This window comes from Podarcis gaigeae, assembly GCF_964106915.1.
Source record: "Podarcis gaigeae genome assembly, chromosome: 5".
Taxonomy (NCBI): domain Eukaryota; kingdom Metazoa; phylum Chordata; class Lepidosauria; order Squamata; family Lacertidae; genus Podarcis; species Podarcis gaigeae.
This window is the reverse complement of record NC_139681.1, coordinates 97,636,232-97,651,462: the sequence shown is the minus strand read 5'-3', so window position 1 is coordinate 97,651,462 and position 15,231 is coordinate 97,636,232. Positions and strand designations below refer to the sequence as shown.

General features: G+C 43.5%; 1 protein-coding gene across 5 annotated transcripts in view; it reads right to left on the bottom strand.

The window, feature by feature from the left end:
- RUBCN (rubicon autophagy regulator) overlaps nucleotides 1-13,378 on the bottom strand; it is a 50,363-nt gene extending 36,985 nt beyond the window's left edge. For 2 of the 5 annotated variants that reach the window (XR_014564307.1, XM_083739292.1), the window contains exons 1-2: nucleotides 13,169-13,338; nucleotides 523-676 (exon numbers count right to left, since the gene is read on the bottom strand). Coding sequence is in view for 4 of the 5 variants with exons in the window: in XM_083739292.1 (XP_083595418.1) it covers nucleotides 523-676; nucleotides 13,169-13,197 (183 nt within the window). In the remaining variant the exon portion in view is untranslated. Of the gene's footprint in view, nucleotides 1-522; nucleotides 677-13,168 lie in introns of all 5 variants that reach the window. The other 3 variants (XM_083739290.1, XM_083739293.1, XM_083739291.1) reach the window with 2 other exon arrangements.
- Between the last annotated feature and the right edge of the window lie 1,853 nt (nucleotides 13,379-15,231).

Genomic DNA, 15,231 nt, shown 5'->3' with positions numbered 1-15,231 from the left:
TGTGCAGGGGTGGCATGATGGAGCTTCGTAAAATCATGAACAGTGTGAAGAGAACAAAACCTTCCAGTTCAGAGACAACCTATTTCCCAGGAGATCCTCTTCAGGAAAAGCAGGAGCTATCACCCTGGAGACAGGAAGGACTGAACACTGAAAATGACTGCAGATGGGGAGACAAAAGGGCTTGCCTGAGGTCACCTAGGAAAGGAAATATGATCCAACTAACTCTTGGATCACAGCTCTACTATACCTGCCCCCCCTTTTTTCTTTTTTACAAAAACAAACACTAGTTGGCCCAGGTCTCAGTCTTGCCTCACTTCTTCCTTAGCATCTTGTTCTGTGGATGCAACCCGACTACTAACATTCTTATCTATTCTTGTCCAAGACATGACATGTAGGTCAGATTTTAGACAAGATGATTAAGGGATCCGTTTTATGGCTGTCCCAGGTGAACACCGGTCCAGATAACCACCTGCTAAAGCAGAAATAAGAGTATAAACTCCAGAGAAAGCCGAGAAAGCCTACCTTGTCTGGAATGAGCCCATGATACAGAATGCTGTGCATGTCCCTGCAGAGTCGCTCCAAGCCACCATACTTAGACCAGACGTTGGGATTGCTTATAGACACCAAACCTTCCACTGTCGTCTTCAGGTTGCCCAGCAACTTCCAGTGCTCCTTCCTGAAAAATGCAGACCATCAGTTCTGTTCCGCAGGCAAAATTTCCTCGCTGCTTTGTGACCCTTTACAATGTCATCATTGTGGAAAAACAGTAACATAAGCAGGATGTGGTGTCACCAGTTCAAGTTCAACAGAAACCCCATCCATGCTGTTCCAATGCAACTACTTATGCCAGGACAGATGGCGCGACAGCTCCTCTGCTGCAGTCCTGGTAGGAGAGGTTCCTCCCAAGCATTTTCCCTTGTGACAGCCACACTTTAACAGCATTTCTTCTTTTTTAAAGAAAGAACGCTTAAAAGGGTAAATTATAAATTATAAACTTATCATGGTCTGGAGAAAAGCAGACACAGAAATTCCTTTGGGAGGTAGAGCAGGATAGAATCATCAGCGTCTCTCACACAGATTCATAGAGTTTGAAGGGGCCACGAGGATCATCTAGTCCAATACCCTGCAATGCAGGAATCTTTCACCCAATGTGGGGCTCAAACCCACCGCCCTGAGATTCGAGCCCCACATTGGGCGAAAGATGCTCTACCAACTGAGCTATCCCCATACCCATTGACAGGTAAGAGATTCAGGAGAGTCGGAAACAAGCACTTCTTCACACAGCACATAATTAACTTATAGAATTCGCTCCCATAAGATGTGGCAGTGGCAAGTAGTTTTAAAGAGGAAGTAGCCAGATTCACAGAGCTTTGGGCTGTCAACGGCTAATAGCCGTAATAGCTAAACAGAACCTTCAGGTTCAGAAGCAGTCTATCTCTAAATACTTGCTGCTGTGCAGGGAGGCCCAAGCCTTCATGACCTGTTTCTGTATTTCCTGGAGACATGAATGAAATGCAAGATGGATCTTTGGTTCCCATTCAACAGAACTTTAGAACCACCATGGGAGAAAATTTCACTGAGTGCATCCTAAAACTGATGAGGATCTTACTTTTAAATAATAATACAAGAACTGCAATACAGAGAGGCCATTTAAGAACTTGATTATTATATTATTTACTGGTTACGTATAACCATCTGTGTACATGGTGCTTTACAAAGGATGATTTTTATTTTATTTGCAGATCTATAAACTGATTCATAGCCAAAAGCTACAAAGGTGGTGTACAGCAAGATAACAAAGAGATTAAAATACTAACACAAACTCAATGAACGCAATAAAACCAGTTCCTTATTTGTACTGTTAAGATTCCATAAAAGGATAGGCTCCCACTTCAAGGAAAGATTTTTTTAAAAAAAAGGTATTCAATAAATGCCTAAATATCCTGGTGCTAGATGCTTGCTTAAACACAGTAGGCAGCCAATTCTAGAAGGCTGGAGCTGCAACACTAAAAGCCCTCTTTCCAATACTTACTAAGTATACCTCCATGGCAGGAGATACTCTCAGCAGTGCCCATGTGAGAAGTGCACTTGCTGAAATAGAGGGTGAGGCAGACCGTCAAGCAAGCTGGCACCAAGTTATTTATGGCTTTAAATGCTAAAAGCAGAGCACTGAACTGTGCCCAGTAACATATTGGCTGCCATTTCAGTTCCCTCAGCAGGAGTGGCGTCAACAGGGTGGGCCAAGCAGTAACCTACCTGCTGCAGTCTGCACCAGCTTGTGGACTAAAAGCCCAAGGGAAGCCCCACATAGAACACACTGCAGTAATTCATTCCAGAGGTTACCAGTGCCAGGACCACAGTGGCCAAGCTATGGGGAGAGGGGGAAAGCTTGGGGATGTACCACCATCCAGCTCTCCTGGTGACTTCCCACTACAGGAGCATCTCAAGGACCACGTTTGCCTTGGGTGGGGGGCGGAGTGAGAAGCAGTAGCATCTTCTAAAACGAACTACAGTACCGGTAATTGCCTTTTCCTCTTATCATAACTTTTTACAAAAATCTGCTGATTGTGATAAGAATATTATGTAAACCACTTAAGTGCGCCTAATAAGCAGTTAATAAACAACCTTAAATAAATAAATTATTATTATTTTGGTCCAAAAACGGCCACAGCTATCTTACAACGGAAGATAAGCAAGAGTGGTGGCGAATCATTTCTCCAAGCAGCTTATATTCTATGACAGCAGAGCAGAAAGGGGAGGGGTAGTGGCAAAAGTAACATGAAATGAATGTGTGTTTTCTTCTTCCACTGCTTGGTTTGCACTGCGCTCTTTGTGTTTTAATTGTTTATTAGTCTTATGTGAGTAGAGACCGATGTTAGGTAGAAGGCCAGCATTTCACATACACAAATAGGTAAAGGTAAAGGGACCCCTGACCATTAGGTCCAGTCGCGGACGACTCTGGGGTTGCGGCACTCATCTCGCTTTACTGGCCGAGGGAGCCGGCATACAGCTTCCAGGTCAGGTGAACAGCATGACTAAGCCGCTTGTGGTGAACCAGAGCAGCGCACAGAAACGCCGTTTACCTTCCTGCCAGAGCAGTACCTATTTATCTGCTTGCACTTTGGCCACAACAGGGAGAAACTGTAGGAACAGGAGGTAAGTTTGGAGTCCAAATGCTCACAACCACAGTTCTGGGCTGGCTGTGCACATTTCTGCCATACACAAGCTTTATGCAGAATGATCTCAGCCACTCTCCCTTGGATCCCGCAACTCCACCCCAGAACACCTGAACTTCCTTACAAGAGAGCTGCTGTGTTCCAATTACTGCTACCAATATGTGTTCAAATACTGAGCTGGCAATTATCAGCCCGAGAGCCCAGGACAAATGGTGACGAATCAGGGCAGGGCAGCAAGAGAAGGGAGAAGAGCGGCAGGGGGTGGGGAAGAGAATCGCTTCCTCAGCAAGTCCTTGCAAAGCTGGCTTAAAGAACAGCAACAGATCTGTCACATTCCTACAAATGAGTCACTCTACTACACTGGAATGCCATTTTTAAAATTTATTTTTTGCTTTTTCAAGAAGGCATCCAATGCCTCACTGAGCCAAAATTGTATTTAATGTTCTCTGTATTTATGAAACCATTTCTACCCTGCATCTTCCACCCAAATTGAGTTCCCAGGAAAATAATAACAACAACAACAACAACAACAACAACAACAACAAAGCAGCCTCAGCAGCAAAACAACAATACACACAGAAATGGCAGGGTGGCACACAAAATGTGTGTTCAAGCAAAACAGTTGTCACTTGCTGTCCAAATGTGTTCATGTATGAAGAGCACCGAAGTCCTTGGAATTCACTGTGCCAACGTCTGGCTGCTGCAGATGAGAAAACACAATCATGTGCCCCATAAGCTGCATTTCAGAGCAAGAGGGATAAGAAGAGCCTGGAAATGGCCGGAGGGGACAGCCCTGTTGGTCTAGGGTTCTGCTTGCAGGGAGCCCACAGCCATCTGGCTGGCAACTGTGAGAACTGGGTGCTGGAAAGACGAGCCTTTGGTCTGATCCAGCAGGAATCTTATGTTCTTAATGCCTGCAATGTGTGGGATACACAAAGTCAGGACATACAGACCAAGTCCACATACAGAACTTCCCAAGGCCTACGGCTATTTTTGCAGAGAAAAATAACATTATCCTTTTTGGTTCACTTAATTGTTTCTGAAAAGGACTCTCATCCAAAAGTTGCTATTGAGGGACACCCACCAGGAACTCTGAAAGGGCCGTTCCTGCTTGTCTCCCAACTTGAAAAGGTTGCCTGAAAAGCGGAGACTTAAACACAAACCTTTTTGAATGCAAGAGTTTGGTTTCCAAGACAACAAGCAGCAAATTGGCTTATGCCATCAAGCCTATTCCTCCCATAAAGCTGGTTCTCCTGGGAAATGGAAACTAAATCTTAAGGCAATGATCCAAGTTGACAGATGACTCACAATCAGCTCACTTTCCTTCCAACCAAATTGGCGTGGGGAAAGAGAGAGCTGACAGACTGGGAGAAAACAGACCGTAAACCAGCATGCACAATGGCTGTGGCTACAGTCACACGTTAGGGCAACTTTCACCTTAATAAAACCCTGGTGTTATTAACTATCACAGTCTTTGCAACAGGACAGGAGCTGAAGCAAGGAGGGAGTGGGTGAACAGGGTCCTTTCCTTATGAGATGGGCAACTTATCAGACCTAGTTATCTAGCCCAGCATCCCATTTCCCACATTGGCCAACCAGATGCCTACAGCAAGCCCTTGAGCAGAGACACGCTGGCCACAGCTATCTCTTGCTCTTGTTCTCCAGCAGCTGGAATTTGAAGGTATGCAGCATCTGAACCTGGAGGATGCATTTTGCCATCATTAATAGCAGCCATTGTCACGCCACTATTTCAAAAATGTTGGTTTGGAAGAACCTTACTAGAGTAGGACAGTTTTCATATTCGCATAGGAACTTCTCTCAGTCATGGGTATGAAAAGATGCAGGGCAAAAGTTCACAAATCAGTCATCGATAGCATCGTCTTCATGATAAAGAACCGGGAAAGGTCTAGAATCAAGCCCCATATTGGGCGATGCTTACTGCATTGTAGGGGGTTGGACTAGATGACCCTCATGGTCCCTTCCAACTCTATGATTCTATGAAATGTAGGGAATTGTCACCCCTGTTCTATGAAAGACGGCCACCTTCCGTAACATCCTTCCTACACTCCAAAGGAGAGGCTCTTCTCTGTGTTCTAACACAGGCCAAGGTAAAATTCCTGGGGATGTTCAACAGGGCCTTTTCTGTGGCCATGCCACACTTAAGAAAACCATCAGAGTCTAGTTGCTGGGTCAGGATACAGTGCCTTCTAGCCCAGCAAGCAATGGACAATTAGGGAAGCCTGCAAAGCAGGGTGTGAGTGCAGCAGCACTCTCCCCCCCCCCCCTTATGATTCCCAGCAATCAGTATTCAGAGAAATAATGACTCCAACCCTGGAGGCAGAAGAACACAAACCATTCTGACTGGTAGCCATTGACAGCTACTCTTTTAAAGCCATTCAAGTTGGTGACCATCATTATGTCTTGTGGGAGTGGATTCAGTGCAAAAAGTATGCACAAATGGAATTCCTTTCTACAGGTGGTCTGTCTGACCACCTTCTTTTGTACTTTGTGCTGCCTAGTTTAGACTATTTAAGTAGGTTTTCCACTCACCTATATGCTAGCTATTATGCTGACTGGTTTTTAGCCTGACATGCTGCCTTTTACACCTTTTTTGCTTTCACTTGTTTTGTTTTTACTTGTTTTAATGAAAGAGTTATTCAGCACCTCCTATGCTTTTAAAATTTATTTTATATCCTGCTGTCCTCAATATCTCACTCCTATTACCAGTAATTGGCCCAGATGAGGAGATAGGTATTTAGCTAGTACTGAATGATGTCAGTGCCAGCTGCAGTTCAGGGAGGAGAGCATGCCATGGTTCCCCCGTTTAAAAAAAATGGTAAGGAAGGATACAAATTATCTTAATTAAAATATTTCAGACATCTGAAGTACACAAGAGGCATGCATTAAGTTTCTATAAATTGGCTAGGTTTATGATTTAGAGATATTATACACCTAGGGGAAAAATCCAAACTAGTCACTAAAGGGAAGAGAAGGAACATTTTTCTCTGAAGCCCAGCTGACTTGGACAAGAATCGACCAAATATGGATAACTAGAGGTCTGGCACCCAAGGTCAGAAAGGTGGAAATCTGCCCAAAGACCTGCTCCGACCATAATGCACTGAAAATGGATATGACACTATTACCAACCGGTTCCTTTAGATGGAAGATGAATGACAATTTGTTTAGAGATCAGGAGATCATTAAGAAGGCCCAAAAAACTTTGAAGGACTACTTTGAGATAAATATGAACACTACGGTGGAAAAAAGAACTATTTGGGACGCAAGCAAAGCCGTGATGAGGGGGTTCTTGATACAACAGAATGCTGTAAAGAAAAGGACACAAAAAGAGAGGAAAGACAAGATTTTGGAGAAAATCAAAGAATTAGTGAAGAAGTTAAGATTAAATCCGACGTCACAGCCGATTCTGAGAGAAATCAAACTTCATCAAGCACAATATTCTAAACTGATAAATCAGGAAATAGAGTGGAAGATTAAACTAATGAAACAAAAAACCTTTGAATCGGCAAACAAATGTGGGAAACTGCTAGCGTGGCAGTTGAAGAAGAGACAAAAATTAAATACAGTTACAAATTTGGAAATTGAAGGAAGTAACATTCAGAACCCCGTGGAGATTAGAAAATGTTTTCAGAAATATTTCAAAAAATTATACACTCAAGGGCCGCAGGATGAGGTTGAGATTAAACAATTTTTTGGGGAAAATGGACTTAAAAAACTCTCACAAGAAAATAGATCACTCCTGAATAGTAAAATAACACGACAAGAGATTGAACAAGCCATTCAGAACATGCAATTGGGCAAATCTCCAGGACCAGACGGGTTGACCTCCAAGTATTACAAGACATTAAAAGACTATTTGATACAACCACTGATGGAGGTCAGCAATGAAATTATAGAGGGGAAGAGGGCGCCGGAATCGTGGAAGGAAGCTTTTATCACATTGATACCCAAATCGGAATCTGAAAAGACACAACTCAAGAACTATCGTCCCATCTCCCTTTTAAATGTGGATTACAAAATATTTGCAGACGTTTTGGCAAGAAGATTTAAAAAAGTTCTAAATGAAGTAATCCATAAAGACCAGGCAGGCTTTCTCCCAGGTAGACACATGTTTGCTAATACAAGAAACATTATTGACATCTTGGAACTTTTGCAAACAGACATAAACATAAAAGCAGTGCTAATTTTCATAGACGCGGAGAAGGCCTTTGATAATATTTCTTGGAAATTTATGAAGGGAAATTTAAAAGAAATGGGAGTGGGACGGGGTTTTGAAAATGGGATTAAAGCAATATATTCAGAACAAAAGGCTAAATTGATAGTTAACAATGTGGTTACAGAAGAGTTTAAAATTGAAAAAGGAACACGACAAGGCTGCCCGATTTCCCCTTTGTTATTCATTTCGGTTCTGGAGGTGCTCTTGAATATGATCAGAGGGGACCGGTTGGTGCAAGGGATTCAGGTCGGAGCGAAACAATATAAACTTAAAGCTTTTGCAGATGACCTAGTTTTGACCCTGCAGGAGCCAGAATCTAGTACGAAAAGAGTATTACAATTGATTCAAGATTTTGGTCGGGTGGCGGGATTTAAACTAAATAAACAGAAAACTAAGGTGTTGGGAAAAAACTTGACAGATACAGAGTCAGAACGGTTTCAGAGAGAAACAGAACTAACGGTGGTAAAAAAAGTAAAGTACCTAGGGGTAAATATAACAGCAAAAAATCTGAGTCTATTTAAGGACAATTATGAAAAATGTTGGTCTGAAATTAAGAGAGACTTGGACAGTTGGACAAAATTGAAGCTTTCTTTGTTAGGCCGAATTGCTGCTATTAAGATGAATGTATTGCCAAAGATGTTGTTTTTGTTTCAAACACTACAGATTGTGGACAAGACGGAGTGCTTCCGGAAGTGGCAGAGAGATATCTCTAAATTTGTCTGGCAGGGCAAAAAGCCCAGAATTAAGTTTAAGATATTAACTGATGCGAAAGAAAGAGGGGGCTTTGCCCTGCCAGACTTAAAGTTGTACTATGAAGCCGCAACTTTCTGCTGGCTAAAAGACTGGCTACTTCTCGAAGACACTGATGTACTGGATCTGGAAGGTTTTAACAATGCTTTTGGTTGGCATGCATACTTATGGTATGACAAGGTTAAGATCAATAAGGCCTTTAAGAACCATATTGTCAGGAAAGCAGTATTTAATGTCTGGACAAAATACAAAGACTTATTGGAAAACAAGACTCTGAGGTGGCTTTCGCCTCTGGAAGCTAAAGCCCGAAAAAGACCCAATATGGAGGCCAAATGGCCAAAATATTGGGAAATATTAGAAAAAGATGGAGACAATTGGAAATTGCAGAGTTTGGAGAAAATGAAGGATAAAGTGCGAGACTGGTTACATTACGCTCAGATTAAAGAAGTTTTTAAAAATGACAGAAAGTTAGGGTTCCAGGTGGAGAAATCGAAGTTGGAAACAGAATTGTTAGAACCAAAGACTAAGGTACTATCTAGAATGTATAACTTGCTGTTAAAATGGAATACACAAGACGAAATGGTTAAATCGGCTATGATAAAGTGGGCACAGGACATTGGGCATAACATTATGTTTGAGGACTGGGAAAGGTTGTGGACCACTGGGCTGAACTTCACCGCATGTAATGCTCTGAAGGAAAATGTAATGAAAATGATATATAGGTGGTACATGACCCCAGTTAAACTTGCCAAAATATACCATTCGTCTGATAATAAATGTTGGAAATGTAAAGAAAATGAAGGAACATTCTTTCATCTCTGGTGGACTTGCCCTAAAGTGAAGGCCTTCTGGGAAATGATATATAATGAGTTGAAAAAGGTATTTAAGTATACCTTCACTAAGAAACCAGAGGCCTTCCTTTTGGGTATTGTCGGCCAGAAGGTGTTAAAGAAGGACCGAACATTTTTTTTGTATGCAACAACGGCAGCAAGGATACTCATCGCTAAGAACTGGAAAACGCAAGATCTACCCACACTGGAAGAGTGGCAGATGCAGCTGATGGACTATATGCAACTGGCCGAGATGACTGGCAGAATCCGAGACCTGGGAGAAGAGAGGATCGAGGAAGACTGGAAGAAATTTAAGACGTATTTACAAAAACATTGTAATTTGGTTGAATGTTAAGAAGGATGCTAGATTATAAATAATTGGCCACCACTAAATTAGATTTGAATTTGATGATAAGTGAGATTAAAGAAAACATAAACCTTTTGGAGAATTGCTAGATTGTATTTAAATGAGTGGATATAAGATTGTAAACAAGTTGATAATTTGCTTGGAAAAACTTTTTAACAATGTAAGTGGGAGCGGGAGACGTGAGGGAGTCCAAAGAAGTGATGAAACCACGTTTTGATATAAGTAATGTTGTTTATTATTTATGCATTTGTATCAAAAAACTTTAATAAATATTTATATATATATATAAAAATAAAGCTGCAATTCTTTTCACACTTAACTGATCCAGGAGTAAGCGTCACTGAACTCAACAGGGCATAATTCTATGTAAACAATGAATATTGCATTGTAATTGTCTAAATTGAGCTAACATAGATGCAAAAGGTCTCTGTACAAACAAGTTCTGACGTCTGTCTTCACCTGCACAGATTATGCCAGAGCTTGACAGCATTACTCAAAAGCTGACACCCTATTGGCCTGCTTTTTTTCTCTTATATTCTGAGAAGACAGTTTTCACTAAAAGCTATATTCATACCTTGCAACTTAAGTCTGCTCCTTCCCAAATCAATCTTCTATCTCTCAGAAATATTCCACACACATATTATTCTACTGATCACCAACCTTGTTTAACGCAGGAGATCCTGATAGACTACCCTGAGGTTGTCCATAAAGGCTTTTTTTAAATGGGGCCTTTCCAACAAGTTGCCCAAGTCAGAGTACAACTATTTGAAACTAACAGCCACCAAATTTCTACCCTCCTGTGTCTTATTGTGTTCCATTGCATGACTAAGATAGCAAGTTTCTAGTCCTTAAGCATGCAGAAAAGCATGAAAAGAAAATTATCTAGTAAAAGTCTTATGATGAGACTGAATTTCCACTGAGCAGCAAAAGAATACCCTTTGATATAATTCCCACCCACGTACACACAAACCCTTTGCTAGCTCCTCTTATATCTATTATTGCCTGGTCCTAATCCCTGTTCCTAAATCCCACTGATCCAAATTGGAAGACCCCACAATTCAGGGGTTAGGCACATGCTCTGCAATTGCTATTATCTCCAGTTAAACAATATCAGCCTGCAGGGCTTGAAATAACCCCAGCTTGAGATCTGGGAAACCTGATGCCAATCAGAACAGACAATGATGGACCAATGAATCAGTTATCTGACTCTAGGTAGGGCAGAAATATATGTTCAAAGTATCTTTTGCACACTCCTTTAGTGGCTTCACCCCTCCCCATGAAAGTCAAGTTCTTTGACAACTCAGCTACCAGAAGCAAAATATTCTGGTCTGCACAATTTATTGTTAATGGCGTGAGATTTCCACAGGAAAATAATGGAGTTTCTGCATACTGCACAGCAACCACTAAACACATATTGGACATTATATAGATGTTAAAATGTACAACAGTAAATAAGCAACATGATTTCTGCCCCCCAAAAGAGTTGCAAATAAACTAAATATTTATGTGACTGATGTCCTTTTGCAATGGGCCTCAGTGGCTGCCCTGTCATCTACATACCCAGTGAACTTCACATCATATGGGAGACATGTGGGAGTTTTAAAGTTCTACAGAACTCTTCTTCAAGCTAGATTCCAACAATCAGCTTTGCTTTGTTTTTTAAAGTGAAATAAAGCATGGTTCTTTACTTACAAGCATGAATCTTGTTTGGCAACAACAAAGTGTTTTCCCCCTCCTTTAAAAAAAATTAAAACATGCAGTATGATAAAGAGTTCTGTGTAAGAAGCCCTACTCAATTAGGTCAATGGCCCATCTAGTCCAGGACTGTCCTCATAAGCAGTCAATGAGATATCCAAGGATAGCCTGGAAGCAGAATGGGAGCATGACAGCACACTCCCCAACTAAAATTCCTAGCAAATAGAACATAGTCATCAGGGTTAGCAGGGTTATCCTCCATTAATTTGTCTAATCCTCTTTTGAAGCCATCCAAGTTGGTGGCCATCACTGCCTCCTGTGGCAGTGAGTTCCATAGTTTTAACCAGGCGCCATGTGAACCTGTAGTTTCTTTTATCTGTCCTGAATCTTCCAACATTCAGCTTCTAGTAATTATTATTATTATTTTATTATTTATACCCCGCCCATCTGGCTGGGTTTCCCCAACCACTCTGGGCAACTTATAGAATATCTAAAGCATCAAACATTAAAAACTTCCTGATACAGGGCTGCCTTCAGATGTCTTCTAAAAGTTGTATAGTTCTTTATCTCCTTGACATACCAGTGTTCTAGTATTACGAGAGAAGGAGAAAAACCTCTCTTCGCACTTTCTTCACACCATGTATAATTTTATACCTCTCTGTAATGCTCGCCCACCCTCTTTCATTTTCCTTTTCTCTAAACTTGTGAGCTTGCAAGGAAATTCCTGCCTCAGTAAGTGAATCTGGGTCAGTCCTACACAACCTTTCCGTTATTCAAACATAAGAAGCCCTGCTGAAGAGACTCCGGCACACACCTCCTAGTGACACAACCGAACTCCATTCTCCATTCTCCTCCTCCCACACCTCCTCCTCTGCCCCATACAATATACAATGGTACCTCGGGTTAAGTACTTAATACGTTTTGGAGGTCCGTTCTTAACCTGAAACTGTTTTTAACCTGAAGCACCACTTTAACCTGAAGCACCACTCCTACTGCTGATGTGCCGCTGGAGCACGATTTCTGTTCTCATCCTGAAGCAAAGTTCTTAACCTGAGGTACTATTTCTGGGTTCGCGGAGTCTGTAACCTGGAGCTTATGTAACTGTACTGTAATACAGTATTGCTTCACTACAATGTAACATCGAATTCTTTGCCCTTTTCCAAATAAATGTTCGGAGATTAGCATGATAAAGAGCTACGGCTTGTAGCCATGGTCAGCTGTTTACATTTGGGATTTAGAAGGGCAAATTATCCTTTTTTAGCTTAGTTTATCTTTATACCATTGATGATGTGACTCTTGGATCACACCATCTCCACCCTTACTCTTAAGTTAATTCTTATATCTGGTAGGGAGATCCCAGACTAGACACAACCTCTTCAAGACGTCCATAGAGGCGTTACGCGTTTTCATCTCCTAATCACTTGAGGCTCACAACTCATGCCCCACTGTCACGCAAGGTCCCATCCCCAAACGGGCTACTTTCCATGGCCACCCTCTCCAGCCTGTAACTCCCCACCCCGCCCCATTGCCTCAGCCCCCGCCGCCTCAGCCAACTCCCCTCTCCCCACAAATAGCCCCCCCCACCACGGGCTCTTTCCCGGCCCCACAACTCACTCCCCACACGCAATGCCTCAGCAGACTCCCCTCCCGCCGCCCCATTGCCTCAGCTCCCCCTATAACTACCCACACCCCACTTAGCGCCCCCCATTAACTCCCCGCCCCCCAAATATCTCCCCTCAGCTCTGACCCCCAACTGACTCCCCCCCCTCCACTGCATGTCATTTCATTTCCCTCAGCTCCCACACCCCTCTTCAATTAATTAGCTCCCCCACTCCTTGCCCCATTGCCTCAGCTCCCCCTAAAACTACCCACACCCCACTTAGCGCCCCCCATTAACTCCCTTCCCCCCAAATATCTCCCCTCAGCTCTGACCCCCAACTGACTCCCCCCCCCTCCACTGCATGTCATTTCATTTCCCTCAGCTCCCACACCCCTCTTCAATTAATTAGCTCCCCCCCATTGCCTCGCCTACTTCCCGCCCCCCAACCAGCCCCACCCCCGGTTACCTCAGCGCCCCCCTTCCCGGCCCTGCTACCCCCCTTCGTCGCCTTCTGACCTGCTCTCCTCCTGCCCCGCAACCTCCATCCCTCGGAGGGCGAGGCGGCGGTCAGAGCCCGGCGGCCTCACTCCCCGCCTGGACGGCGACGCTCCCTCCGAGCTCAGCCCCGTCTCCTCCGGCCATCTCGCCCGGGACAGCGCCGCCTTCTCTCGCCCTCAGAGGCGGGGAACTACGAGTCCCAGCGGCCCCCGCGCGCGCCTCGCCAACGCAACTTCCGGCGCGCTACGTTCCCTGCAGCGCCGCAGAGCCAGGCACGCCTCCGGAAGCCCCGCCCACCCCCGGAATCCTTCGGGAACTACGAGTCCCAGCGTGCCCCGCGCTGAACAGCTGCTCCCAATCCTGTTCTCCCTCTCCTTAGATGAGGGCAATTTTGAATGTAGACTTTTTTTCCGGGGGGAAACGGGGCTAAAGAGGGCAGGCAATAATATGCCTTGATAATGTTGGAATTATCTCGGCGGCAATTGGGCGTGCATGCACTTAATGGCTCCGGTGATTATAAAAAATCTGCCCATATATAACGGCAGCAAGAGTACTATTGCCGCAGAAATGGAAACCAGAAGAACTACCGACGAAAGAAGAATGGCAGACGAAATTAATGGACTACGCAGAATTAGATTAAACGACAGGAAGGATTCGAAACCTGCGAGATCAGAGATTCTCAGAGGACTGGATTAAATATGTGAATTATTTGAAAAGCAATTGTAATCAACAGATTACGCTAGTAGGACTACAAGAAGTGTTGTAAAGAGGACTATGTGAAATATCGCAGAGAAAAGCATGATGAGAATTATTAGTGAAGGACTATTAAAAGTAATAGTGAAATTAATGAAATGCAGATTGATAAAGACTGAAAAATCTTCAGATGTGGTTGATGGAAGTCCAAAACATTGTAAAAGATAAGAATGTTGTATGTTTTTTGGAAACTTTACGTAAAAATTAATAAAAATATATTTTAAAAAAGAGAAAAACTCTGCTGATAGGTTATATAAAATGAGCAAGCGTGATGCTGATCAGGTTTACTCAAGAAACAAAGCCGCAGCCCTGATCTCACTTACCTGCTGGTGAACCCTGTTTAATTCTACAGGACCATGAGGAGACATGGTTGGGCTGTGCTGTGAGCTATACCTGTTCCTGCTGGCTTTGGTTTTGCTCTTTCGATTAATGATACCCTCTTTTTGTTTGCAAGCAAAATGTTTTTGTGATTAGCCAGTTTGCACAATGAGCAGAATCAAGAGGGAATGCCTTTCCTGAATTGTGCTACAACAGGTTGATAGATAGATATGACAGATAGAGTACGTCTTCATGAGGCAGTGATGGCCACCAACCTTGATGGCTTTAAAAGAGGGTCATGGAGGCTATCAATACTGCTAGCCAGAATGGCTATGCTGTGCCCTCCACAGCTGGAGGAAGCAATGCTTCCAAATACCACTTGCTGGAAACGACAGGAAGGGAGAGTGCTGTTGTGCTTGAATTCTGCTTGCTGGTTTCCAAAGGACATTGGTTGGCCACTGTAAGAACAGGATGCTGGGCTAAATGGGCAGTCCAGCAGGCTCTTCTTATGTGGCTTGCATGTATCAACTTCTGTAGGGTGGGGGGATCTGTATACAAAACACTACATGGTAAAGGTAAAGGGACCCCTGACCATTAGGTCCAGTCGTGACCGACTCTGGGGTTGCAGCGCTCATCTCGCTTTACTGGCCGAGGGAGCCGGCGTACAGCTTCCGGGTCATGTGGCCAGCATGACTAAGCCGCTTCTGGTGAACCAGAGCAGCGCACAGAAACACTGTTTACCTTCCCACCGGAGTGGTACCTATTTATCTACTTGCACTTTGACGTGCTTTCGAACTGCTAGGTGGGCAGGAGCTGGGACTGAGCAACGGGAGCTCACCCTGTCGCGGGGATTTGATCCGCCGACCTTCTGATTGGCAAGTCCTAGGCTCTGTGGTTTAACCCACGGCACCACCCACGTCCCTTACTAACATGTTAGTGAACCTATTAAACTGTTCCAATATTAGCACACTGCAATCTGTATTCTTATCACAACAGCAGCCCTTTCTTTC